Source organism: Macaca nemestrina, chromosome 13 (genome assembly GCF_043159975.1).
Source record: "Macaca nemestrina isolate mMacNem1 chromosome 13, mMacNem.hap1, whole genome shotgun sequence".
Lineage (NCBI taxonomy): Eukaryota > Metazoa > Chordata > Mammalia > Primates > Cercopithecidae > Macaca > Macaca nemestrina.
The window spans coordinates 121,060,648-121,088,008 of record NC_092137.1 but is presented as its reverse complement, the minus strand read 5'-3'; the positions used below and the strand labels follow the sequence as shown (position 1 = coordinate 121,088,008).

The following is a 27,361-nucleotide window of genomic DNA, read 5'->3' as shown; positions in this document are numbered from 1 at the left end:
ACTCTACAAGCCAGAAGAGAGTGGGGACCAATATTCAACATTCTTAAAGAAAAGAATTTTCAACCCAGAATTTCATATCCAGCCAAACTAAGTTTCATAAGTGAAGGAGAAATAAAATCCTTTACAGATAAGCAAATGCTTAGAGATTTTGTCACCACCAGGCCTGCCTTACAAGAGACCCTGAAGGAAGCACTAAACATGGAAAGGAACAACCGGTACCAGCCATTGCAAAAACATGCCAAAATGTAAAGACCATTGAGGCTAGGAAGAAACTGCATCAACTAACGAGCAAAATAACCAGTTAATATCATAATGGCAGGATCAAGTTCACGCATAACAATATTAACCTTAAATGTAAATGGGACTAAATGCTCCAATTAAAAGACACAGACTGGCAAACTGGATAAAGAATCAAGACCCATCAGTTTGCTGTATTCAGGAGATCCATCTCACATGCAGAGACATACATAGGCTCAAAATAAAGGGATGGAGGAAGATCTACCAAGCAAATGGAGAACAAAAAAAAGCAGGGGTTGCAATACTAGTCTCTGATAAAACAGACTTTAAACCAACAAAGATCAAAAGAGACAAAGAAGGCCATTACATAATAGTAAAGGGATCAATTCAACAGGAAGAGCTAACTATCCTAAATATATATGCACCCAATACAGGAGCACCCAGATTCATAAAGCAAGTCCTTAGAGACTTACAAAGAGACTTAGACTCCCATACAATAATAATGGGAGACTTCAACACCCCACCGACAACATTAGACAGATCAACAAGACAGAAAGTTAACAAGGATATCCAGGAATTGAACTCATCTCTGCAGCAAGCAGACCTAATACACATCTACAGAACTCTCCACCCCAAATCAACAGAATATACATTCTTCTCAGCACCACATCACACTTATTCCAAAATTGACCACATAATTGGAAGTAAAGCACTCCTCAGCAAATGTACAAGAACAGAAATTGTAACAAACTGTTTCTCAGACCACAGTGCAATCAAACTAGAACTCAGGACTAAGAAACTCAATCAAAACCGCTCAACTACATGGAAACTGAATAACCTGCTCCTGAATGACTACTGGGTACATAACAAAATGAAGGCAGAAATAAAGATGTTCTTTGAAACCAATGAGAACAAAGATACAACATACCAGAATCTCTGGGACACATTTAAAGCAGTGTGTAGAGGGAAATTTATAGCACTAAATGCCACAAGAGAAAGCTGGAAAGATCTAAAATTGACACTCTAACATCACAATTAAAAGAACTAGAGAAGCAAGAGCAAACACATTCAAAAGCTAGCAGAAGGCAAGAAATAACTAAGATCAGAGCAGAACTGAAGGAGACAGAGACACAAAAAACCCTCCAAAAAAATCAGCGAATCCAGGAGTTGGTTTTTTGAAAAGATCAACAAAATTGATAGACCGCTAGCAAGACTAATAAAGAAGAAAAGAGAGAAGAATCTAATAGACGCAATAAAAAATGATAAAGGGGATATCACCACCGACCCCACGGAAATACAAACTACCATCAGAGAATACTATAAACACCTCTATGCAAATAAACTAGAAAATCTAGAAGAAATGGATAATTTCCTGGACACCTACACTCTCCCAAGACTAAACCAGGAAGAAGTTGAATCCTTGAATAGACCAATAGCAGGCTTTGAAATTGAGGCAATAATTAATACCCTACCAACCAAAAAAAGTCCAGGACCAGATGGATTCACAGCCGAATTCTACCAGAGGTACAAGGAGGAGCTGGTACCATTCCTTCTGAAACTATTCCAATCAATAGAAAAAGAGGGAATCCTCCCTAACTCATTTTACGAGGCCAACATCATCCTGATACCAAAGCCTGGCAGAGACACAACAAAAAAAGAGAATTTTAGACCAATATCCCTGATGAACATCGATGCAAAAATCCTCAATAATAATACTGGCAAATCGGATCCAGCAGCACATCAAAAAGCTTATCCACTATGATCAAGTGGGCTTCATCCCTGGGATGCAAGGCTGGTTCAACATATGCAAATCAATAAATGTAATCCAGCATATAAACAGAACCAAAGACAAAAACCACATGATTATCTCAACAGATGCAGAAAAGGCCTTTGACAAAATTCAACACCCTTTCATGCTAAAAACGCTCAATAAATTCGGTATTGATGGAACGTATCTCAAAATCATAAGAGCTATTTATGACAAACCCACAGCCAATATCATACCGAATGGGCAAAAACTGGAAAAATTCCCTTTGAAAACTGGCACAAGACAGGGATGCCCTCTCTCACCACTTCTATTCAACATAGTGTTGGAAGTTCTGGCTAGGGCAATCAGGCAAAAGAAAGAAATAAAGGGTATTCAGTTAGGAAAAGAAGAAGTCACATTGTCCCTGTTTGCAGATGACATGATTGTATATTTAGAAAACCCCATTGTCTCAGCCCAAAATCTCCTTAAGCTGATAAGAAACTTCAGCAAAGTCTCAGGATACAAAATTAATGTGCAAAAATCACAAGCATTCTTATACACCAGTAACAGACAAACAGAGAGCCAAATCAGGAATGAACTTCCATTCACAATTGCTTCAAAGAGAATCAAATACCTAGGAATCCAACTTACAAGGGATGTAAAGGACCTCTTCAAGGAGAACTACAAACCACTGCTCAGTGAAATAGAAAAGGACACAAACAAATGGAAGAACATACCATGCTCATGGATAGGAAGAATCAATATCGTGAAAATGGCCATACTGCCCAAGGTAATTTATAGATTCAATGCCATCCCCATCAAGCTACCAATGAGTTTCTTCACAGAATTGGAAAAAACTGCTTTAAAGTTCATATAGAACCAAAAAAGAGCCCGCATCGCCAAGACAATCCTAAGTCAAAAGAACAAAGCTGGAGGCATCACGCTACCTGACTTCAAACTATACTACAAGGCTACAATAACCAAAACAGCATGGTACTGGTACCAAAACAGAGATATAGACCAATGGAATAGAACAGAGTCCTCAGAAACAATACCACACATCTACAGCCATCTGATCTTTGACAAACCTGACAAAAACAAGAAATAGGGAAAGGATTCCCTATTTAATAAATGGTGCTGGGAAAATTGGCTAGCCATAAGTAGAAAGCTGAAACTGGATCCTTTCCTTACTCCTTATACGAAAATTAATTCAAGATGGATTAGAGACTTAAATGTTAGACCTAATACCATAAAAACCCTAGAAGAAAACCTAGGTAATACCATTCAGGACATAGGCATGGGCAAGGACTTCATGTCTAAAACACCAAAAGCAAGGGCAACAAAAGCCAAAATTGATGAATGGGATCTAATTCAACTAAAGAGCTTCTGCACAGCAAAAGAAACTCCCATCAGAGTGAACAAGCAACCTACAGAATGGGAGAAAATTTTTGCAATCTACTCATCTGACAAAGGGCTGATATTCAGAACCTACAAAGAACTCAAACAAATTTACAAGAAAAAAACAAACAACCCCATCAAAAAGTGGGCAAAGGATATAAACAGACATTTCTCAAAAGAAGACATGCATACAGCCAACAGACACATGAAAAAATGCTCATCATCACTGGCCATCAGAGAAATGCAAATCAAAACCACAATGAGATACCATCTCACACCAGTTAGAATGGCAATCATTGAAAAGTCAGGAAACAACAGGTGCTGGAGAGGATGTGGAGAAATAGGAACACTTTTACATTGTTGGTGGGACTGTAAACTAGTTCAACCATTATGGAAAACGGTATGGTGATTCCTCAAGGATCTAGAACTAGAGGTACCATATGACCCAGCCATCCCATTACTGGGTATATACCCAAAGGATTATAAATCATGCTGCTATAAAGACACATGCACACGTATGTTTATTGCGGCACTATTCACAATAGCAAAGACTTGGAATCAACCCAAATGTCCATCAATGACAGACTGGATTAAGAAAATGTGGCACACATACACCATGGGATACTATGCAGCCATAAAAAAGGATGAGTTTGTGTCCTTTGTAGGGACATGGATGCAGCTGGAAACCATCATTCTCAGCAAACTATCACAAGAACAGAAAACCAAACACCGCATATTCTCACTCATAGGTGGGAACTGAACAATGAGATCACTTGGACTCGGGAAGGGGGACATCACACACCGGGGCCTATCATGGGGAGGGGGGAGGGGGGAGGGATTGCACTGGGAGTTATACCTGATGTAAATGATGAGTTGATGGGTGCTGACGAGTTGATGGGTGCAGCACGCCAACATGGCACAAGTATACATATGTAACAAACCTGCACGTTATGCACATGTACCCTAGAACCTAAAGTATAATAACAGTAATAATCATAAAAAAAAAAAAAGAATCTCCCCAGGCTTCAGGGGTGCTGGCATCACACTTACGGACTTCCTCTCACCCTTGACCTCCCACTGTCTGGACCCCAGGCCTTATACAGGTCGACAATCTCTTATCTGTAAATCTGAAATCCAAAAAACTCTCAAAGCTTTGTTTCCCAAACTCATTTAGAAACAAAACTTAATATGACTGTTTTTGGTGGCCGATTCACCTGCTTTTACAGTCTTCTGCGTCGTGTGGTGTATGCACTGCATACCTTTCCAAAATTCTGAATTCCCAAACACGAGGCACTCAGTGTTGCATAAGGACTGTGGACCTCACCTCTAGCTCACTCCGACATCCCATTTCCAAGGCTGCACCTATGAACCTGGTATTGCCCAGAACTGCTTTTCCTCTGAAACCCTACACTCACACCTCCTTTTTAGACCTAGTCCCCTAACATTCCTTGCTCCCACCATCCTCAAAATTCAACCTCTTGGATTTCCCATCCCTTAACTCATCCATGTTCTCCATCTGTGAAGTTCCTTCTGGCTAAAGGTCCTCCCCCACGCTGCTAATTCCACACTGCCAGCACAGCACCCCACCGCTCTCCTGCCAGCACTCCTGTGACGTCCTCTCTTGCTGTCTTTTTGCTGTCCCTGCCCCACACAACTCCAGCACTGTCCTACTCCACCAACTACCCAGTTTTCATTCTTCACCACTGGGCTGCAGGGTACAACTGAGAAAGTGACACGGGCCGGAGGCAGTGCCTCAGTGGCCCTCGGCAGGGCCTCCAACGTTGCTGAAGGGGCCGTGTGCAATCCAAGTTTCCTGCCCCTGCTGACTCCCCCGGCCTACAACGTTCTCAGCGACGTGGAATTTGACTATTCCAAACTTTGTCTATTTTGTGTTTCTACCCTACCACTCACTCCAAGCAGTCTCAGAGGATGACTTGTTCAAGTAAAAACCTCCCTAAACCCACATGCTGCCTCAAGTTGACTCCTCAAGTTCAAGTGAAAACCTGTATCCTGCCTCTCCACCTCTACCAACTCACCCGCACCGGCACACCTGCGGAGTGTCCATCCTTTTATCATCTACCTAACTGGGCCTCGGCCCACTCCACCACCTGGGCACATGGTTTCATCAATTATCTCCTCATTTGCTTCCCCCTCCCTCTTTTTCTTTGAGGAGGCAGCACAGTGTAGGAGTTAGAATCACACACACTGGGGCTTGCTCCTGTTCTGCCCAGCGTTGCTTTACTGGAAAACTGTAGCAAGCAGTGCCAATCACCAGGGCGCACGAGACATTGTGGTCACGTCTGAAACCTTGGCAAGTGTGGATCAGCACTGCTGTCTCAGCCCTATGGGCTTCTGACCTTGACCCAGAGATATTTTCAAGCACCACGTTTCCATGTATTATTCATTTTTCATAAAAAATACTGTCTTCTTGGTTGTAACTCTATATGTCTAAAAATAAAAAAAACCTACTATACATGCATACTTTTTTCTTGTTAAAAATTAAACAGGGGGCCGGGCGTCGTGGCTCAAGCCTGTAATCCCAGCACTTTGGGAGGCTGAGACGGGCGGATCATGAGGTCAGGAGATCGAGACCATCCTGGCTAACACGGTGAAATCCCGTCTCTACTAAAAAATACAAAAAACTAGCTGGGCGAGGTGGCGGGCGCCTATAGTCCCAGCTACTCGGGAGGCTGAGGCAGGAGAATGGCGTAAACCCGGGAGGTGGAGCTTGCAGTGAGCTGAGATCCGGCCACTGCACTCCAGCCTGGGCGACAAAGCGAGACTCTATCTCCAAAAAAAAAAAAAAGAAACAGGGAAAATACAGGTTAAAGAGTAAAAGCCCCCAACACACTCACTAGTTAGTGGCCACTCTTAACAGTCTGATGTGAAAGTTACTCTAAGCCACAGTGACTTGGTCTCAGAGGTGATTGCACTTCACACAAACTGTTCTTTCCAAGGTCACAAATAATGTCCTCAAGTCCAGGCTCCGCGCGCACTCTTCAGCCTCTGCTCCGCCGGGCCCTGCCTGCTGGGATGTGCTAACCACACCTTCCACTGCTTTCTGTCATGCTATCTGCTGGCTGCCTTCTTGTTTGGCCTTGCTCTCAGGATTCTCTGCTTGTCCCAATTCTTACCCTCGAGACCAAGTTCCAAACACATGCTTCTGCTGGGATGCTCCACAGCCACCTTCAACGCAGCAGGCTACAGATGGCACGTGCCGCTTCCTGCCCCAATAATAACCATGGCGGTGGTGACACCCTATGATGTGGGGAGTAACTCTTCTCTTCACTTTAAAAATAACAAGTGGAGGCTCAGGGGAGTCATTTTTTCCAAAGTCACACAGTTAGTAAGGGGGCGGGGTCAAGATATAATCTGCACCTGCCTAACGGCAGAGCCTGGCCTCTGGACGCCACAATTCTCTGCCTCTCCCTACCCTCCATAAAGCCAAAGCCAGAAACGAGAATGGCCACAGACGCCACCATTTCTCTGGGTAATGCAGACACTGAGACCCAACTGTGCCAGACTCATGGTTTTCTTGGGTTTTAGCCTTCAATCCTGCAATGGCCGCTGTCCAATCCATGGGGTTTAAGTGTTACAGGTGGGAGAAACCAAAGAAGTACAGAATCTAATTCAGAATCTTAGTCGGCAACATGAGTCCCTGCTCAGGCCAACCACCAAGAGGCGGCATTTCTGGGCATCACCTGCCACCGGAAGCAGGGACTGGAGAGATGGCACAGCATGGCTGGGCGGCTTTGCAAGCCATTCAACCGCTGAAGGCAAGATCCAGGAAGATCAACACATTCACTCGAAGAGGTCACTTGGAGCAGCTTCCAAAAGCCAGAAACTACACAAGCTCATTACAAGAAATAATTTTAGTATGAGATACCAGGGGGAGAAAAAAAAGAACGTGTTGCCCCTAAAAAGAGAATGTTCATATGTAATGTAAACCTGCTATTTACAGGGGTGTGGGGGTAAGCTTCTGAAAGATTATAAAGGTTCTGTACAGCTGGAAGCCTATAGTTTCATAACATACTACTAGTTTGCAACCCTAAGGTCAATGCCCACCTTTTAAAGTTCATTTTAAAGACTGTCTTTCTATATGCATGCTATACTTCAATAAAAACACTGAAGAAGAAAAAATATATAGATACAGTCTCCTTCCTTTTTACCAAACAGCATCATTGGGAAGCATAGTGAGTAGAGAAGCCGCTCCTGTGAAGCCTGTAACCACTGTCTCCTCACAGGCTCAAGAGTCACCAATAATGTGGCATCCATGCTCCCTCACTGAGTGTCTTTTAGTAGGATGACTCTAGGACCACTGAAAATTAAAAAGTATTTCACTTTAAAATTTAGGTTCTCAGTGAGTGATCCTGAAATCAGAACTGGACCCATCATGCTGATGTTGGAAGACTGTGTTAGACACAGGAATGAGGTAGTCAATTTGACTACCCAACTCTTTCTTTGTGATAAGAGAGGATAACACAGATTTATTTTATTCATGCCCTAAATGTGGGAAAAAATGCTATATAACTTGATCTAATTAAAAAAGGACTTCTAAGTATTCACTTAAGATTATTCTAAAAATTACCCTAAAATATGTAAGCTCAGTTAATAATGGGTTAGCCAAAAAAGGACTTCTGTAGAAGGTTAACCAATCATATTCAAGACGTCTTACTGTTTTACAAATCCGAGTGCGTGTAATTCCAAGAGGACTCAACAGAGCTAGTTTTCATATTACTGGGACTAAAAAATTATCTGAAACTCCTAGACTCTGGGATGTCAAGTTTCTTCTGGACTCTTAGGGCTGCCAAGATCCCTGTTTTCTGTATAAACTGAAGCCAAAAACTCCTTGGTAAATCATTCTGGAAGGGACTGATATAGGCTTGGAATCAGGTATATTAGCATGCTGCCACGAGAGAGAAAGGAGACGCAAAAAAGCTCAGGCTGTAAAGGATGAAATTGCAATACAACTAGAGGCTATTTACTGGTTTTTACCTCTTGATTCTGGAGCTTATAAACTGGTCTACCTATCTGTGTGTGGTGCAGACTTCCAAGCTCCCAGTGGTGTCTACCTCTTGGTATTTATGCCCTTGTGTGGTTCTCTCTCCTGGAGTGTGGGCTGGACCACACTTCGAATGAGCACAATACTACAACACTGATGGGATGTCACTTCCCAGATCATAAGAAACAGTGACTTCCGTCCTGCTTCCTCCTTGCCCTCTTGTTTGTTCTGGGGGAGCCAACTGCCAAGCTGTGACCTGCCCTGTGGATAGGAACCACGACAGACCCCTGGCCACAGCCAGCAAGGAGCTGGGGCCCTCCATCCAACAGCCCATGAAGAACTGAATCCCGCCATCAACTGCCTGTGTGAACATGGAGGCAGGTCCACCTTCAGCTGAACCTGAAGATGACATCAGCCTTGGCCAACACCTTGACTGCAGTCTTGTGAGGGCCATGGGACCCAGCTAAGCTGTACTCATGTCCCTGACCACAGAAGCTGTGAGACAAGAGCATATGTTCTTTTAAGCACCTGGGTTTTGGGGTAATCTGTTACTCAGAAATAGGTAGGTAACTAATACAGTAAGCAGAACTCTAAAGCAGGGTTGGTAAGTTTTTTTGGTTAAGGGCCCGATAGCAAACATTTTCAGCTTTGTGGGCCATACTGTTTTGGTCACAATTACTTAACTCTGCCATAGAAGCAGGAAAGCTTAGGATATACCAACAAATGAGCATGGTTCTATTCCAATAAAACTTTATTCATAAAACCAGGTGGTGATTTGGTCTGCTAATTTAGTCTGCCAACCCCTGCTCGAAAGTGAAGAAATCCTAATTTGGGGTTAAAAGGCAGCTGATCTCCATTTTACTCCTGTGCTCAAAACTATTTTAACAATGAAAAAAAAAGCTAAATCTATCACAATAACACAATCACAGGCAGCTGAAAAGAAAAACAGTAGATGTCCACGGAATTTCTGATTTTGGTAAACAATCTAAGAAATACAAATATATCTTTTATGACAGATACCTCTAATCGCATTTTGATGGAAAAGTTGAAGTCCAACACTGGAGATAAATCTGAGCCAGAGGAACCTACTACATTAGCTGGTTACCACAACTATAATCTTAACAGCTCCTGAAACATGCACTGGCTTTTCCCTCACACATCATGGATCTCCAGCAGTGGGAGCAGAGGATTACCTTTGCTTTTTGGCAATGGCGATGGAGGCTGCTCTGTAAACACTTCTAGGGCTGGGGAGTCATGGTGGTCGAAGTCTTTGTCCATGGCTTCTATGAGACTGGTGATGTCCGAGTCCTCGGAACTGTGCCTCGTGCTGCTGGCACGTTCTGGGTGGGAAGGGTGTGCGAGGGGGGCGGGAGACAGCCGTTCGGGCTGCGGCTCCTGGGGCTGAGGCACTGGCGGTGGCGGAGGCGGCTGAGGGTGCTGCTCCAGCGGGCTGTGGGCATGGTGCTGGCTGCCGTGCTGGCTCTGCTTTGCCCCTTTGGACTTTCTGCCTGCTGTATGACCTTGAGTCACTGTGTTCGAATCTAAGACAAGGGGGCTTGTTTTGTTAGCAGACTGTGAAGAAGCTGCTTGAGCAGAAGTCCTACTAGAGGTACTTGAACTGTTTTTGGCTCTGACGTTTTCCACGTCAGCTGAGTTTCTATTGCTGTGACTGCTGTGTGGGTGGACCGATGGGCCACACTGCTTATGAGTCCCGGCACTGGGTCGGGATGATGAACCGCCTGCTCCACAGAACCCCCTACTGTGACCGGGGTCACAGCTGAGTGTGTTCAAGCTGAAAAAGGGACCAACTGCAGATCAGTAAATAGCAACCCACAAAATCTAATATTAAAAAAAAACTTACTTCATCAGTACAGCCACCATAAATATAAACCACACTCGGGAAAAAAGAGCAAGAAATAGGGAGAATTTCTACTAGTCTCTAAAATCTGTTCTATCTGAACATTGTTAATTTACCGTCAGTGATCTAACTAAAAGTATTTGAACCCTTACCAATATAATAAAAACACAGTATCCAGTACGAGCTCTAAGTCACCCAGAGTTCCATACAGGCTGCTATTAAGTAATCAGAATTAAGATTTTTTTTCTCCTGAGCAAAGATGAAAAGCAACTTATTTTTTCTTGTAATTTTATCAGCCAAATCTATGTACACGAGGGAATTTATTGCCAGCATGTGAACATACTTTCCTTCAGATGAAATACCAACGATTCTCCTGAGATCAAATGGCCTTCCCACATCGAAGGGCGGGTTCGAGGCCTCAAAGGATAGCCGCCTTCGAAATGGCTCCCATATTCCTTGAGCTTCCAAATAGGCTGTTCCAATGACCAAAAGAAACAGTGCACTGCAGGGGTAAAAAAATTGGAAAATCAGGATTGTTAGTGAACAAGCAACAAAATTCGATGTTAAAGGCAGAGTTTCTTGGTAAAGTACAAAATGATATAATAGAAAACCAAGTTGTCTGTGACAACTTTTAACAGACAAAACCCACAGTTTTATGGACAAAAGTTTGCACATCAGTTATTCTTTCTTTCTCTTTTTTTTTTTTTGAGACGAAGTTTCACTCTTATTGCCCCAACTGGAGCTCAATGGGGCGATCTCAGCTCACTGCAACCTCAGCCTCCCAGGTTCAAGCGACTCTCCTGCCTCAGCCTCCTGAGTAGCTGGACTTATAGAGATGCACACCCGGCTAATTTTTTGTATTTTCAGTCGAGACGGGGTTTCGCCATGTTGGCCAGGCTGGTCTTGCACTCCTGACCTCAGGTGATCTGCCCGCCTTGGCCTCCCAAAGTGCAGGGAATACAGGTGTAAGCCGCCGTGCCCGGCCTGCTCATCAATTTTTATAGAATGCCACCTTACATGGAGGTTTTATATGGAGGCAACAATTACGTGTATTAGAAGAAATGCCTGGAATCTGATTTTTCTTTTACTAAGAAGAATTTTAGTTTCAACTCTCCAACCTGTTTCCTCTAAAGGATGTGTGATATAAATATGTAAATTAGTTTAGAGGTGAATCTATCTGATTCTTGAAACACAAAGTAATATACTGAGAACAGATGAAGACACTGAGAATTTAAAAAACATTTCTAATCAGTGTCATGTGGCCTAGGTACTATTAAGTATATTATATATATGCCTCAGTCAATTAACTATCTGAGCATTTTAAAAAGACGTCAAAATGTACTTAAATTTGTGTAACCAATTTCAGAGGTAAAGACGACTGTTTATTATATATGCCACCCAAGAAGGGCTCAGTTTTCACTGTTCCCACCAGTCTGTGAGCCTGATTAAGGCAGAGTTCTATCTTGTTCGCTGGCATATCCTAGAACTCAGAACAGTGGCTGGCACACAGCGGGCACTCGATCAACAGTGTTAAATGTTGAATGAATATGAACCTTGAAACAAGACACAAGTACCTCATTATTCCTGAGATGATGATATACAGAGCCAGTTCCCAGTTGGGTCTGGGTAGGGCTTCTGCACAGGTTGCTAACATATGGTAAGGAAGGGATGCGTTCAATATAAACACAAACTCAGAGCCACTGGTTGTTATAAACTTCAGTTCCCGGATAACTCTAGAAGCTGTAAAATCAGGAGTAAACCTAAAACACAATGATGGTAGTAAGGCTAAGTTTTAAAAATATCTCACAAGCAGTCTACATATAATACCAGTCCCATAAGCCTTTGAAATATAACAGAATTTGAGTTTGACGCTTTTACTCAACTTCCTCATTTTAGGACAAAAAAAGTATTATCCCATGGTCAATAATAGGAACAACCGTATTCTGTGAATAATCAGAGAATTTACACTAAAAAATAACAATAATCAGTTTCCTGTAACTATTAATTTAGAAAATGGTCCTGAGCTTTGTGTCTTTCTCTCCTTCTTTCTTCTTTATCTAAATCCATGCTCTTCTCCCAGGCTACAGTCCCAATAATGTCTTTTTTAAAAAAACAAACCGTCAGGGGCCTAGTGATTTTTCCATCATCTCCTGCAGTATGGATTACTGCTGCAATTATTTTATTTTTATTTTTTGCTAATTGTATGCACCTTGAGGAAAGGTGTCTTATTCCTCATTGCGTCTTTAGGTGTCACACATTATGCCTTTTATACAATAATGTAGCTACTTATTAAGTAAATATCCATTAAAGATCACAAAATTAAATATTCAATTAAGGGACAGAAGTTGCATTTTGTTGCATAAACTTTATAACAAGACAAGTTATTAATTAATTGTTCAAATATGCTGCAGCTATTACTGAGATAGGCATTAAAACTGTCTTCTAACCAAAATATTACATATCTTCATACTGCAAAACATGAAAAAATTGTACACGTATGAAACAAATCTCTGTTGCTGAGGGACTGTGAATTTACACCAACATCTTTTGCTTTAACATAACCCTGAAAATAATTTTGAAATGGATTTCTAAGATTATCTGATCCACTTCAGAGACAAAAGTTTTACAACTCTGAAAACTGAGATATGAAGAAATGCCTCAACCAAAGATTAAGTGAAAACAAATTTACAACTTTGAAAACTGAGATATGAAGAAATGCCTCAACCAAAGATTAAGTGAAAACAAATTTGTAACTTTGAAAACTGAGATAATGAAGAAATACCTTAGCCAAAGATTAAGTGGAAAAAAAAAAAATCAAACGAATACATTTGTGGATAAAGACTTTCGGTAAACATGAAAACATATCTTTGCATAGAGTTTGAGCAACTCTAGTATAGAAAGTCAGTGATTCATTATACCTGAAAATAAAATACTTACAATATGATTATATCTCTAGAGGCATTGGCACTTAGGGCAAACTCCTGACAATTAACCACTTTAAAGCCATATCCTTCGCAGGAGTATCCACTGATTTCAATGGTTTCTATGTGAATTTGAAGTTGTCCTGTATTCTCTACCTTAAATGTTCTTTTCAATGTGAAATTTGGTTCTCTTAGTTTTAAACCTAAAGGATAAAAAATCGGGAATAAGACTAAATCTTGCCATTATGTGTTCCCAGTCCAAACGATAAACACACTATTCATGAATTACTATGTGTCACAGGTTATAAACCATCCCTGCACGTCAGAGAGATCAGCTGTTCCTCAGATTTCATCATGCGGTAATCTACTTTGACACATCATTTTAGACAGCAAAGGTTTATTATACTTTACGTTTCACACTGAGAGGAAATCAGCTAAGGTATGCAATGAGTGCAAATACTTTAAATCTCTTATGATCCAAATCAAACAACTCTAAACAGAAGACATAGAATTTCCTTAACATCTTAAGCATTCATAACTAATATACACGTGTGCACATATAGAAATAATGTTGTTTTTGAAATTATTTACTGTTGAAAGCAAATTCTGAAATTAGCGTCCTGGGAACTGTTAGGGAGACTTACTATCTGTACAATCTTTTAACAAGGCTTCCGTGATTTTAAAGCGTAAGGAACTTCCTGGACCTGGAAGCTTGCCTGCCACCCTCAAGTTCTCAGTTGTTCCTTGTCCTTGGACCATCACAGCATCCATCACAGTCAGGTTATTTCTATGCAAGAACAAGAATTACAGATTTTCTTCTCACTAAATTTGCACAATCTTTTGATTTGCAATTTCTACTGTTATTTTACAGAGCACCACATAGAAATTAAATTTAATGGTGAGAATTTATACTTTAAGAATTCAAAAATACACAGAGAAGAGCAAGAGTTTTTATTTTTAAGAGACACACATCACAGTAAGACACTATTCATGGTTTTGAACTATGCATTTGATAACAAAGGTATGTTTCATCAGGCATGGAGTATGTGTGCATGTTTTGGACAAAGTGAATTTAAACTATTTCGTAAGTTAGACACGCAAATTCATCTTAAAACAAGTAAGGCCTTCTAAGTGAGTAGTAAAAACGAACCCACACTGTGTCACAGAACCTACCTGACGATGATAAGTGAAGAAACAGTTCTGTTGTGAACTGGCGTAAACTTTACTTTGACAGATTTCTTTTCTCCGGGTTTTAAAATTAGGTTTAAAATTAAATGTCGAGAGACGCCCTCCATAAATCCCGTTGAACTCTGCAGTGGATGAGCCTGGAATCATTGGGTAAACAAAGAGGAGTCATGAAGATATTCTCTGGAAGAAGTTTCTTCCTTTACACCCCATCTGCAGCCCAGCAGAGGTTCTCAAACTGATCAAATGCGTCAACAACTTTATCTGTCATGTTTAGATGCGGGTTAGCTGGAAAGCAGTGCAGAGGAACCAACGATGAGATGCATATTCTGCATTAAGTCCAAAAAGGGACTTTGCTCCCCAGGTCACCAAACAAAGTCCTCAATGTTTGCACAAGGCATTTGTTTTTGGATACATATCTCTTTTGTTTTTAACCTTCTAAAATTTTGAAATATTACACACACAGAAAAGGACAGAAACCTAAGATGATCACCTAGACACATTAGCACAAAGCAAACACTTGTGGAACCAATGCCAGCACCCCAGGCCTCCTGATGCTTCCTGCCACTGCTCCCTTCTAAAGGGGACCAAGGCCAACACCTCAGGCCTCCTGCCACCGCCACGCCACTCCTCCCCTCTGAAGGGGACCAGCTGAAGGGTCTTCAGGCTGCACCGTACGTTTACATGTAAAAAGATTTCCAACTCCTATAAGTTTCTCCTTGAATCTTATTTTGAAGGTTACACATGATTACTGTTTCATAAACACCCGATGATTTAAAGTTTAAAGCATAGCTTAGTTTAATATTCAAAATATGACTTTTTGACAGCCAGTTATAGTTAAGGTTAAGAAAATTTGCTTGTCTATTTACAAAAACAGTCACAGGTCACATATAAGGATATACTGTTCTGGTTTTTAAGCAACATTAAGTGTAAACTTTTTTGAGGGAAGGGTTGTCAACACTTGGCTATAAACATCCACCAGTTCTTCACGGCTTCCGCTAACATGGAAGGAGGGTGAATTCTGTATTGTTTTCTACTCCCCCTGACATAGCTCGGTGTGTGTTTCACACATACAGATCTAGCTACCTGCTTCAGCATGAGTCCACAAACATTAACTTACAGTCAACAGACTTTATGAAGCACACTACTTTTAATTCTTGCTTCTGAGGCAAATATGGTTGTCTCTGTACACGCCAGAGATTGTTTCCAGGATCCCAGGCATAACCAAATCTGCGCATTTTCAAGTCGCAGTTGGCCACTGTGGAATGTGCCTATACAAAAAGTAGGGCTCTCCATATATGCAGTTTTGCAACCTGAGAACTGTATTTTCCATCTGCGCTTGACTGAAAAAAAGTATGCATGAACCAGCACAATCCAAGTCTGTATTGTTCAAGTGTTAACTGCTATTTTTTTCCTTTCTGTCCAAGTCCACTGAGACAAGGGAATATTTCAGCTGCTTCAAGATTGTTGGTAAGTTCCCTTTTAAATAAACTACTCTGAGTAACTGATGGACACAATGATGTACTATACATATATTCCCAGCAAACAGTAGCTAATTTAAACTCTCACGATTTGGGGAAAACGTTAAGATGTTGCGATGCCTCCCGTACACCATTCAGGACCTTAGTAATTTCACGGTGGAGGTTCTCCAAAAGTGACCTTGGACCCCAGGGATCTCAGGGATCCTGTCAGAGTGTCCACCACAATGTCAAACTATTTCCATGATGACACCGATAGATGTTGTCTTTTTCACTATGTTGGCATCTGCACTGACAGTCAGCAAAAGCTACGGAGGGTAAAACTGCTGACCCCTTAGCACGCATCAAGGCAGTGGTATCAAACTTCCCTAGCAGCCACTGTGTTCTTCAGTGTCATGCATTTGTAGTTAAAAAAAAAAAAAAGTCCTTGGTGATGCCGTAAAAACTTCAACCCTGGAGCACGTCTTTAAAGTTCTGTGGGATACAATGGGAAGTATGTAAAAAGTATTTCTGCAGCTACCATGTTGTTTTGCAAAGCTGTCTGAGATGGAAGCTGAACTAGTGACCTAGCTGCTTTTCTCATGGAACACCGTTTATGTCTGAAAGAATGACTGACAGCCAATGGTCATTCAGGCTTGGGTATCTGGCAGAGATTTTCATAGAAATAAGTAAGCCTACTGAAGTATTTGTTTCCAATAAAATTCAAGCTTTCGAGCAAAATTGAGGATTTTGGATAATTTGTATTCACCCTTGTGAGCCTGACAGCTTCCCAATACTTCAAGAGTTTCCTGATGAGCCTGGTGGTGAGTGAGAATGATTCATTCGTGGATAGTGCATAGTGAATTGTGGCAACATTTGTAAGGTCTGCATGTCTCTGTGCACCAGTATTTTCCAAATGACTGATGTACAGTGTTATAAATAAAAAGGCAACTAAAATACTCCTTCTTTAATTACATGTCTGTAGCAGGTTAGATTTTCATTACATACTTCAATTAAAACAATGTATCAAGAGAGACTGAATGTAGAGGCAGATATGAAAATCCACCTGTCCATTAAGTCGGGGAGACAGCCATTAAAGAGAGTTGTAAAAATTTAAAACAATCCATTCTCCTTGCTAAGTGATTTTTTAAAATACAGGTAGTTTTCATTTTTGATGTTACCTATGTTGAATGGAATAGGTTTTTTATTATTATTTTAAACAAATTAAATCACTCTTTTAAAGATCTCCCGCGCCCAGCCTCAGTTTCAGTTTCTAATATGGCAAAACACTGATGGATGTAAACCATATAAACGAGAAACCTCTCTGGGGTCCTTAATAATTTTAAGACTGCAAGGGAGTCCTGAGACCAGGTATCTTGAGAACCACATTCTGCAGCACTGTAGAGATGCCTGAGATAGAATTTACTCTAAGCTCATTCTAGGACCTCCTCCTGAATTTCTTATTTAGAATAAATTTCTGATGTCTAGAGTACTCTTATGTATTTTCCTATCTCTCACAGTGCTTAGTTCAGTATTCTACATCTTGTAAATATGGCTTGTAGTTAATAAAATAAAAAAGTTAAATATTAGCTCACTTAATACTTACGTGAAATTTCCCCCTATTATAAAAGCAGAGTGGGCCGGGCACGGTGGCTCACGCCTGTAATCTTAGTGCTTTGGGAGGCCCAAGGCAGGCGGATCACCTGAGGTCAGGAGTTCGAGACCAGCCTGGCCACCATGGTGAAACCTCGGCTCTACTAAAAAATACCAGTAAAAAAAAAATTAGCCACGTGTGGTGGAGACAAAAAAAAAAAAAAAAAAAAAAAGAAAAAGAAAAGAAAAAGAAAAAAGAAAAGCAGAGTGAAAGGAAGTTCCGGTTACTGAGCCTTCTAGGTAACTTCCAGTAATATTTGTTACTTTGGCATTTTACAGATGGGAAAAAGCAAAGCACAAAAGGATTCCTAGAGAGGGGCATGAGGCTGGGATACAAGACTGTCTAAACTTCAGTCTAGTGTCCAGCCATTATTTGACAGAAAAAAATACAACTTTGAATATTACTTTCTTATGTAAGCTTGCCTTAAAGACAGAGTTACAAAAACTATTCTAATAAGGACTGGGCTAATATATGCTTTACAGATAAAAACATGGAGCTATGGGAAAGAATACAGTATTTCAAGAACTATGAGGGATCTGGTTTGAAAAGGCTCACAGCAATTCCTGGTCGGCAATGACCACATGATACAATGGTAAGGGCAAAGCTTCTGGAATCAGAGAACCAGATCTGAACTTGGCCCTAGGCAGAAAGAAGGGCATAGTGGTCAAAAGGCTTGGACCATTTTGCAGGGAGCCCTAGCTCCAAGTGCTAAGTTCCTAACACACACCCTTAGGTCTTATTTAATAGTGAGTGGTGAGTGGTTGCTCCGCCTGGCCTGAATGATAGAAAATAGTTTGGTTCCTAGAACAAACCAGTTTATGTATATGTTTATAAATAGAAGATTATCCATTGAGTGAAAATCATGCATATCACCCTGCTAAATACGAACACAGTCAGCCATGGGTTTACCATTCATGGATGGCTTACAATTTAATTACAAAGTATCCAGAAAGAAAATTTAAATCACTGAGCTCAATAAAAGTTAATTATGTATTAACATTTACCTCATCTATATATTCTCAGAATTTCTGTTATTATTATTACAAACCTTCATGGGCTTAACGTTTAATGCCCACAAATATGAACCTTCTACTCAATGTGCCTCACCTTGATCTAAATCCCACCTACTCTTCCTGATTTATTTGCCTCTAAAATAATTACTGGACTGCTCTGACTTCTTCAGTAACTTACCCTTCAGCCAAATTTACGAGTAGCCAATAATTTTCTTTCATATTTATATTGATCATATTATAGAATAATTTCCCTGGAATATTATGAAGTTTGAATACTTACACTGTTTCTGAAGACTTGAAATTCTAGTGTTCTCAAATCTATCTTTGCCACCTTACTCAAGTTAAACCTAAAACAAAAAATGTACACATATTTATTCATAAGCAACATCACAGTTAAGGGGGTGATGGAGTGATTATCAGGTGTGTGCTTTATTTTCAAATTATTGTCTGGCAGGTTTTGAGATCAGTATGACCAGATTTATAGCCTTAAGAAAATTAAAGGCCACAACTTGTAATTAATATTTTGTTCACTTTTTAAAACTAGAATATTTGAAAGGTTTCATCTGCTTTCTCTTTACACATTTTTAGAAGGGAGTTCCACATTACTTTTTCTTGCCTTATATTGAAAGTTTTTCTGGATGCTTCACACAGTATCAACCTAAACCTCCCTAAAACCTTCTCTCAACCATAGAGATCCAGAACTTCTCTAAGTCAAATCTGTCACTGTATGAGCTGCAATAAGGCTTTTTAAGTGAATACAATACTGATTCAATACTACATAGAAACACCGTGATGATCCAAAACAATACTTACCTGGATACTAACTTATCTACAAACACTGAGGGGTTGGAATATAAAGCCAGAGGAATAAACTGAACATAGACAGGAACATCTGCAGGATTTTCTAAAGTAATCTCTTCTTCCTTAAACAAGATAAATGAAGTATTAAATGAAAGATTTCTATAGTGAAAGCTAAGAGTAAATACTTTATAACCCTAGTACATATTTCCAAAAACCAACGTCACTTTGAATACTTACTGAGGAGCAGTTTGTATTAGTAAGTGGAAATTTCAAGTGCCGGGGTGAGCTAAGTATGGAAGGCCAGGAGAGCTCGGCAGTGATTTTTGATATTATATTTTTTTGAAGGTCTGTATTTACTTCAAATATAGCACTCAATCTAGAAAAACAATTTGTAAGTCACTGTATCAAAATGAAATATTTGAGTCTTCTGAACATAAGAAATTCAATTAGGCTTATGTACTTGAGAAATTTTTTGCTGGCCCTGAAAAAACACATTTATTCATTCTAATATTTTACTATGCTTGTAATGCTATTTGATGTCTCTATATTGGCACAAAGAGTTGCCAAAATATCTGTCACAGATCCTCTGTTTCTGTACTGAATATGGAAAGGATGATAAATCTTAGGCAGAGTACCAATGACATGAAATGTAATCCTGTAAGTTTAGAAAAAACTTTCCAAGTATAAATTCAGTAAGAAAAGCTGGCCTATAGCAGATAACCTATTTAGAAAAGGCAGGCATATAGAGATAACACATGATGTTACGCAGATCCTAAAGGATCTTACGTGCCTAGGGGAAAGATCCAGACATCTACAAGCAGGGTGCTAAAAACATGTTCAGTAGAACTAATGAGAAGGCAGTGCATTGCTTGGCATATGGCTTTTACCCCCCTTGATATAAAAACAAAACAGAGTCCTCACACTCAATGAAGACATCAGTTGACGACAGAGGTAAAGCCTATGAGGGTTTTGTGCAGATACACGTAAAGTTTTCAGCAATATTTGAGACCTCATCTGAGTATATCCCGACTCAGAAGTGTGTATAAGCCAGTTGCTTAGAACTCAGAACACATTCCCAAAGACACAATATTATAAATGGAGCTGAGATCCCTGGGACGAAACGCTGAAGCATATTTTAACCCCTAATTCTATTGCTGCAGTGTTACGATACTCTAATACTGGTAAGAGTACAGGTTTATAAGACTAGTAGCAGAAATCCTCTGTAACACACACATAACAAAGTAACACAAAGGCGGGATCAGGGAGAATATCACATCCACTGTGCACTCAGGATAGACAGGGAGCCCGGGGTCTTAGCAATGGGGTGCTGGGGACAGAGAGAGGAGGGCAGGCTTTTTGTGGGTAGGAGGTGAAGGGGTTCCTTAGCAGCTGAGTCTAGGGCAGTATTGTAAGTTATTTGTTCATAATTGGACATTAACATTTGGGACTTGCTTGTCCTTTATAACGTCCACTGTGGAAATACAGGGCACAAAGGAGAGTTTTCATTAGTGTTCTCTTAGCAAGTCCATTAGAGGAAGTGTCTTTTTTATTCATTTTAACCATCTTTTTAAAGTAAACATTCAACTTTCTTTTGCCTTAAGAAAACTTTTCATAGCAGACAGTTCAGATAAACAAATCCTTCAATTATTAATGGTTTGAGAATTTACAGTACTCTTTAATGGGAATACCTTGATACTAACAAATATATTTCAAATTTGCAGCTTGAGAAGAGCAGTTTCCATCAGTTGCCATACTATCATTATTCTAGTCAAATTCTTTTCTGAAGTACATGAAAAGATCAGATTTCTATACTACCAAATCAATACATTTTTTGTTTTTGAATCCAGGTGCAGTACTGATTTGTCATTAGATGCACATTTCCTGCCTACCAAAGAAACGCTGTGGAGCCTGTCTGAACGGAGCCCTGTGTGCTCCCGAACGGCTCGGCACTTAGAAATGAAGGAGGTGGGCTGGGCAGAGTGGGTCACACCTGTAATCCCAGCACTTTGGGAGGCTGAGGTGGGTGGATCACAAGGTCAAGAGATCGAGACCATCCTGGCCAACATGGTGAAACTCCATCTCTACTAAAAATACAAAAATTAGCTGGGCATGGTGGTGCGTGCCTGTAGTCCCAGCTACTCGGGAGGCTGAGGCAGGAGAATCACGCCACTGCACTCCAGTTTCATGACAGAGTGAGTTTCTGTCTCAAAAAAAAAGGAAGGAGGTATTCTTTTCACAATAAGCAAACACTCTGGTCTTGTACCAAGTGTCTAGGTGGGGGTAAACCTAGAAAATGTTGTCCTTGCCTTTAACAGAGGTCAGTGGTAAGTAAAAACTTTCTTTCCTATGCAAATGGATGAGTCTAAGGTGAATACTGTCGTCATCCTACATAAAGACAACTTCAAATATTTTCTTGGAGTGTAAGAAGTATCTAAAGCACCACAGAAAAGAGAAAAATGACAGTATGTGTATTTCTAAGCAACATACAGTTAAAACGGCAATTTAAGATGCCTCACTAATAACTCTCTGAAAATCAGGCATTCTTTCTTAGCTATAAAGCAAAATAATTTAAGAATAAAACTTAGAAAGCATTGTTTCAAGCTTATAAAGATGGCTAAAATAAACATAAACCACTCACCTATGACCTGAATTTTCCTTTATTCCTGTCCATCCCTTGAACAGGCTTTGATGCAAATCCCAGTCAGCATCCCACATATCTTCCTGCATGGCTACACCAGGCTGCACTTTGGGTTCAGCTAAAACAAGGAAATATACGTTATGACATACTTAACCTGCATCTATACCCACTTGCCAATTTTCCTTTGAATAATTCCTATAGTAACAAAAGACAGCAATGTACTTTAAAAGTGGCAGCCTCTTACTAAAAGAGTACTTTGGGGGAAGTGAAGACACGAGAGAGAACAGCAAGGTCACTTACATTTGGATAGAAACGGCAGGCCAACATAGCAGTGATCCCCACACTGCAGTCCAGGATCAAAATAAATGTTTGCGATCTATAAAGAGGCACAGGAGAACCATGAGTCCCGAATCCACAGGAGGCCACAAAACAAAACGTTACCGATGGGAATTCTCAAATATAAACATCTTCAAACCTTTGACTTTTTTCCTGGCTCCAAGTCTTCCTTATTCCCCCGCAATCGTTTATAGTAAAATCGCACATCTTCTGACAAAGATCGTATTTGTTGTATTTTTACCTTCTGTGAGAAGGAATTCATAATATTTAAACTTTGATGAACTATTTTCCCCTGAAGGAAGAAAGAAAAAAAACAAACTCATTTGTATATGGTTAAATTTTCTTAAGATCACAAGCTTCAGAGCAGACAAGCAGACTTCTAGGAAACCAAAGCCCAAAAGACATTTTAGAAGGTTCATCAGTTGATAATCTCTAGATTGTAATCAAGAGCCAGAAAACGTCACAAAAAAGAAAGTTTTTTTTCTTGCTATGGCATGTTACAGAAAAATCAGGAGGACAAATTTTTGCCATCTTGTGACAACTGATTGACGTAACATTCACACTTTCACGTCAAGATATTAAGGATGCCAACAAAGGTACAAACAGAGATAGCTTTAAATAAAGGGAATGGTCACTTTCAGTTTGGTAAGCAAGGTTTCTTTATATCCAGGCAAGAATGCCCTGAAATAACTGAATTCTAAAATCTAAAGCCAAATGGGAAAAAAAATCACATTTTTTTTTAAAAGAAAGTCTTTTCATTAGGAAAAATATATGTCATTTGTGTCAAAGAGAAATTAGACATCTTTTAAAATTATGGGTTGTCAAGTATCTTATTAAAACAGCACACAGGCTGGGCGCAGTGGCTCATGCCTGTAATCCCAGCACTTTGAGAGGCTGAGGTGGGTGGATCACTTGAGGCCAGGAGTTCGAGACCAGCCAGACCAACATGGTGATACCCTGTCCCTGCTAAAAATACACACAAAAAATTAGCAGGCATGGTGGCACACACCTGTAGTCCCAGCTACTGGGGAGGCTGAGGCAGGAGAATCACTTGAACTCGGGAAGTGGAGGCTGCAGTGAGCCAAGATTGTATCACTGCACTCCAGCCTGGGTGACAGAGTGAGACTACATCTCAAAAACAAACAAAAAAATCCCAGCACATAGATGAAACTGTTAAATAACCAGCGATTGCTCTTACCAGTCACAAGCTTCTCTCTGTGACAGAGTACCAAATTTTAAATTAAAAAATTAAATAATTTATGTAATACTCCAGAAGAATTATACTACAATCTTTCTTTTGACTAAATACAAAATTTTATCTTTTTGTAGATTCCTATTCATCTGAAGAGGTCTCTAAAATGATTAAACCCACTTTTTAAATATGTGGAATAAACAATACAGAGGTGAAGAGCCCGCACAGGAAAAAGGGCAGAATGACCATGAGGCTGAGGCCAGCGATCCTCATTCACAGCCCAGTGAGGCTAAAACACCCGGCAGCCAGCAGAGGGCAGGCGTGCAGCTGCGATGCGGACGGGACCCTCGGGCAGACGCTGCACTTGGCATACTTGGAATAACTACTTCCCTTGTGCCTTGTCTCTCAGGGGTGTGGGGGATCAAAAGAGCGCACAGATATAAACGCTGCTCTCACAATTCTACTCAAATATTAAGCTATGAGTTACGTGAAATGTTTATTCTGAGGTATTGTTTCCAGTCAGCTCTAGTATTCTCCATCTGATAGAGATCTATGATAGGATTTGGTAATACAGAGGTAATTTAGAATTCCAAGCAAGTACCTGGTCCTGCAAGCCACCTAGAGAAATCTGAAAGCTTAATCTGAAGCAGTTCAAAACCAACCCCCCCCCAAATCTCACGCTGAAATGTGCTCCCCAGTGTTGGAGGTGGGGCCCTATGGAAGACGTTTGGGGCATGGGGGTGGATCCCTCATGAATGGCTTGGTGTGTTCTGACCCTGTGGTAATGAGTTAGCCATTAGTTCACACAACTACTGGTTGTTAAAAAAGAGCCTGGCACCTCCCTCTCCTCTCTCTCGCCATGTGATCTTTGCACATGCCAGCTCCTCTTTGCCTTCCAATATGAGTGGAAGCAGCCCGAGGCCCTCACCAATGCAGATGCTGGGGCCATGCTTCCTGTATAGCCTCCAGAACCGTGAGCCAAATACACCTCTTTCTAAAATCACCCAGCCTCAGGTATTCCTTTATAGCAACACAAATGGATCAAGACCAACATCTTGCTTTTATACACATGCTTTCTCATTTATTCCACTCGTGGGGCTTTTCACTGGGTCATCCGCTGTCTTCTGAACTGAACTTTTCCCTGCCAGAGTTTACGCAGAGATTAAGGACGTCACCGATTGAGAAAGTAATGGAAGGAAGAAACAAGGCTCTTCTGGATAAATACCGAAGTCAAGAGTTTAGTAGAGTAAGTACAAAGTGGAATGACAGGAAGATGAGGATTTAATTAAGACCCAAACTTAAATGTGATGAAACTAGTAATTCAAAATTTATATTTTTAAGGAGCTAAATGAATTTAGGTTTTACTGTACAGGTTGAGTATCCCTTATTTAAAATGCTTGGGGCCAGATGTATTTTAGATTTCTTTCTTTTTTTTTTTTTTTGGATTTTGGAATATTTACATATATATAATGAGGTATCTTGGAGACAAGTCTAAACATGAAATTCATTTATGTTTCATATACATTCATACGCACAGCATGAAGGTAATTTTATACAACATTTAAAATAATTTTGTGCATGAAGCAAAGTTTTGACTGAAACCTGTTACAAGAAGTCAGGTGTAGAGTTTTCCACTTGTGGTCTCAAAATGTTTCAGATTTGGAAACATTTTGGATTTCAGATATTTGAGTTAGGGATGCTAAACTTGCATATGACATTAAGATTTTGCAGTGTCTTGTTTCTCTTAACCCACTATTGTCTCCCACCACTAGGATCTGAGACACTTTCACATTTTCCCTGGTATTCCTGAATGGACTGCACCATCTTCTTGCAAAAGGCAGCATCTTCTCCTGGTTTTCTCATTTGTTTTTTCCTTGTTCTCCAGGCTCAAACTCTAAGCCATATTCCTGCCTCCTCTATCCGCCCTCTTTCCCCACACTTGTTTCAGTCTGTATGGCCGCTTTAGGATATAAGCACAGTTCAAATGATTCACCTGCAATGCCTCTGGCCTATGTTCCCTCTCCATCATTTGTTCCTTCGTCTATACATTATGCACTAAGTGCCTGCTATTGGGAACAAATGATCTCTCATCAATTTCCTAGAGGATCTCAGACTCTCACTGGGGAGGCCAACTTATAAGGAAATATTTATAGCACAATACGAGGCTTGCAACAAGAGGTGTAATTTCAGAGTATTCTAGGATCACACATGAAACCACCAGTATTGTCTGGAGGAGTCAAGAAATCTTCAGGGAGGAGATGACAATGGAATTGAATCTTGAAAGACATGGAGTTCTTTGAAGGGAGGAGCGGAGAAAGGGCATTCGAGGCAGAGAAACAATAAAGGCTTGGAGGTATGAAGGGACTTTACTGTCTCTGCCACAGCCACAGGCTCAAACCTCCCCTTGGCACTTTTCCCCTGGACTCCGGCCAGTCTGTGGGTTGGCCTCCAGGCACTCTATTGTTACTTTCATCTGTGTCCTCTACCTCTTTCTGCAGAGAGCCAGTCTTTAAAGCTCAGCTCTGATGATGTCAAGCCTCTACTCAAAAACTTCATATTCCCATGAACTTAAGTGCATTTAAGTTTTTTCCCAACATACCATTCCATTTTCCCTCTTAAAACTTTTCTCCATTCTTGCCAAACTGGACAACTCACTACTGCCTGAACCCATTTCAGACTTTACTGCCTCTGCATCCCTGTTGAGCTTGCGCCCTGGCCCTGGATTCACATCTCCGCCACCCCTTCTCCATCTCTGTCGGAAGAAATTCGAAGCTGGCTCCCACGGCCCCTGCATCAGCGAGATGTGTGTTTCCCTCACAGCACTTTATTTTGACTCCTCTTAGGGCAACTTCTGCTCTGAATTGTGGGTCCAATTTCCTTTCTAGATAGAAAACTTTTTGAGGAAAAGGACTGTATCTCTTTATATCTTCTAAAGAACCTGGTATAATGTCTTTAAGATAAATGACTAATAAAGAATAACTGACTTTACTGTAAGATTCCAGGAACACAGAGCTAAGGGCAAAGGCAAAAAACGAGCAATAGAAAAATGTGTGTACGAATGGTCTTACTGGAAAGGAAGGTGGAAGAACCATGTGCTTAGGGAAGCAGGTCAGTGAGCCTACAGCAATCACAGCCTTCACAGGGATTGTCAGGATCTGTGGAGTCAAGAAGATGATGATAAGTAAGTATTTAAGACTTAGCCTGATCTTGATAACTACTGCATTATATTTTGGGGTTATCCTAATTTTGGGACTAATATTGACAATAACCAGTTCCAAACCAATATTAAAATCACCCATAGATACTGTTTAATCTGTGCAATGTATTCCATAAAAAGTAACCAAACATTTGCACGGATTTCTCAGCGATTTACTGAAAACATGTAAAAAAGACCAAAAAATGGGGAAGCAATGAAGACAGGTTTTTTAAAATACAAATATTTTTGTATTTCAAAATACAAATAATCTATAATTATTTTAAAAAAGAAAGTCAAACTGTATTCCTAAAACAATGTATGTAAAATCCAGCATATCTAGAGTTATATAGCTCTCTAGTGTTTTGATATAGAAATAGACATCAACCTTATTTTTAAAAATGCACTGAACATTCTAGAGTTAGAATCCCATCCCATACTGTTAGTAACTCTCAAAGCTACTTCTCTAGGGTATTTTTCTTAATTCTTATTTTCACCCATATTAACAAAATTTATCTGAATTCTGAAATGTACTTATTTCCGTCATGAGTGATAACCATGAATTCCTCACCTGACTTACTCTCAACAAATCATTTATTATTATTATTATTATTATTTTTGAGACGGAGTCTCGCTCTGTTGCCCAGGCTGGAGTGCAGTGGCCGGATCTCAGCTCACTGCAAGCTCCGCCTCCCGGGTTTACGCCATTCTCCTACCTCAGCCTCCCGA

The 27,361-nt window shown here is 40.4% G+C and overlaps 1 protein-coding gene across 3 annotated transcripts in view; it reads right to left on the bottom strand.

The window, feature by feature from the left end:
* LOC105490059 (transmembrane protein 131) overlaps positions 1 to 27,361 on the bottom strand; it is a 271,947-nt gene that overhangs the window by 33,644 nt on the left and 210,942 nt on the right. For all 3 annotated transcript variants that reach the window (XM_011755316.3, XM_011755317.3, XM_071077307.1), the window contains exons 19-31: positions 26,508 to 26,594; positions 22,387 to 22,539; positions 22,212 to 22,287; positions 21,912 to 22,029; positions 19,511 to 19,649; positions 19,286 to 19,395; positions 18,753 to 18,819; positions 14,337 to 14,488; positions 13,808 to 13,950; positions 13,180 to 13,366; positions 11,817 to 12,002; positions 10,586 to 10,744; positions 9,578 to 10,176 (exon numbers count right to left, since the gene is read on the bottom strand). In XM_011755316.3, coding sequence (XP_011753618.1) covers positions 9,578 to 10,176; positions 10,586 to 10,744; positions 11,817 to 12,002; positions 13,180 to 13,366; positions 13,808 to 13,950; positions 14,337 to 14,488; positions 18,753 to 18,819; positions 19,286 to 19,395; positions 19,511 to 19,649; positions 21,912 to 22,029; positions 22,212 to 22,287; positions 22,387 to 22,539; positions 26,508 to 26,594 — 2,176 coding nt within the window. The remainder of the gene's footprint in view (positions 1 to 9,577; positions 10,177 to 10,585; positions 10,745 to 11,816; positions 12,003 to 13,179; positions 13,367 to 13,807; positions 13,951 to 14,336; positions 14,489 to 18,752; positions 18,820 to 19,285; positions 19,396 to 19,510; positions 19,650 to 21,911; positions 22,030 to 22,211; positions 22,288 to 22,386; positions 22,540 to 26,507; positions 26,595 to 27,361) is intronic.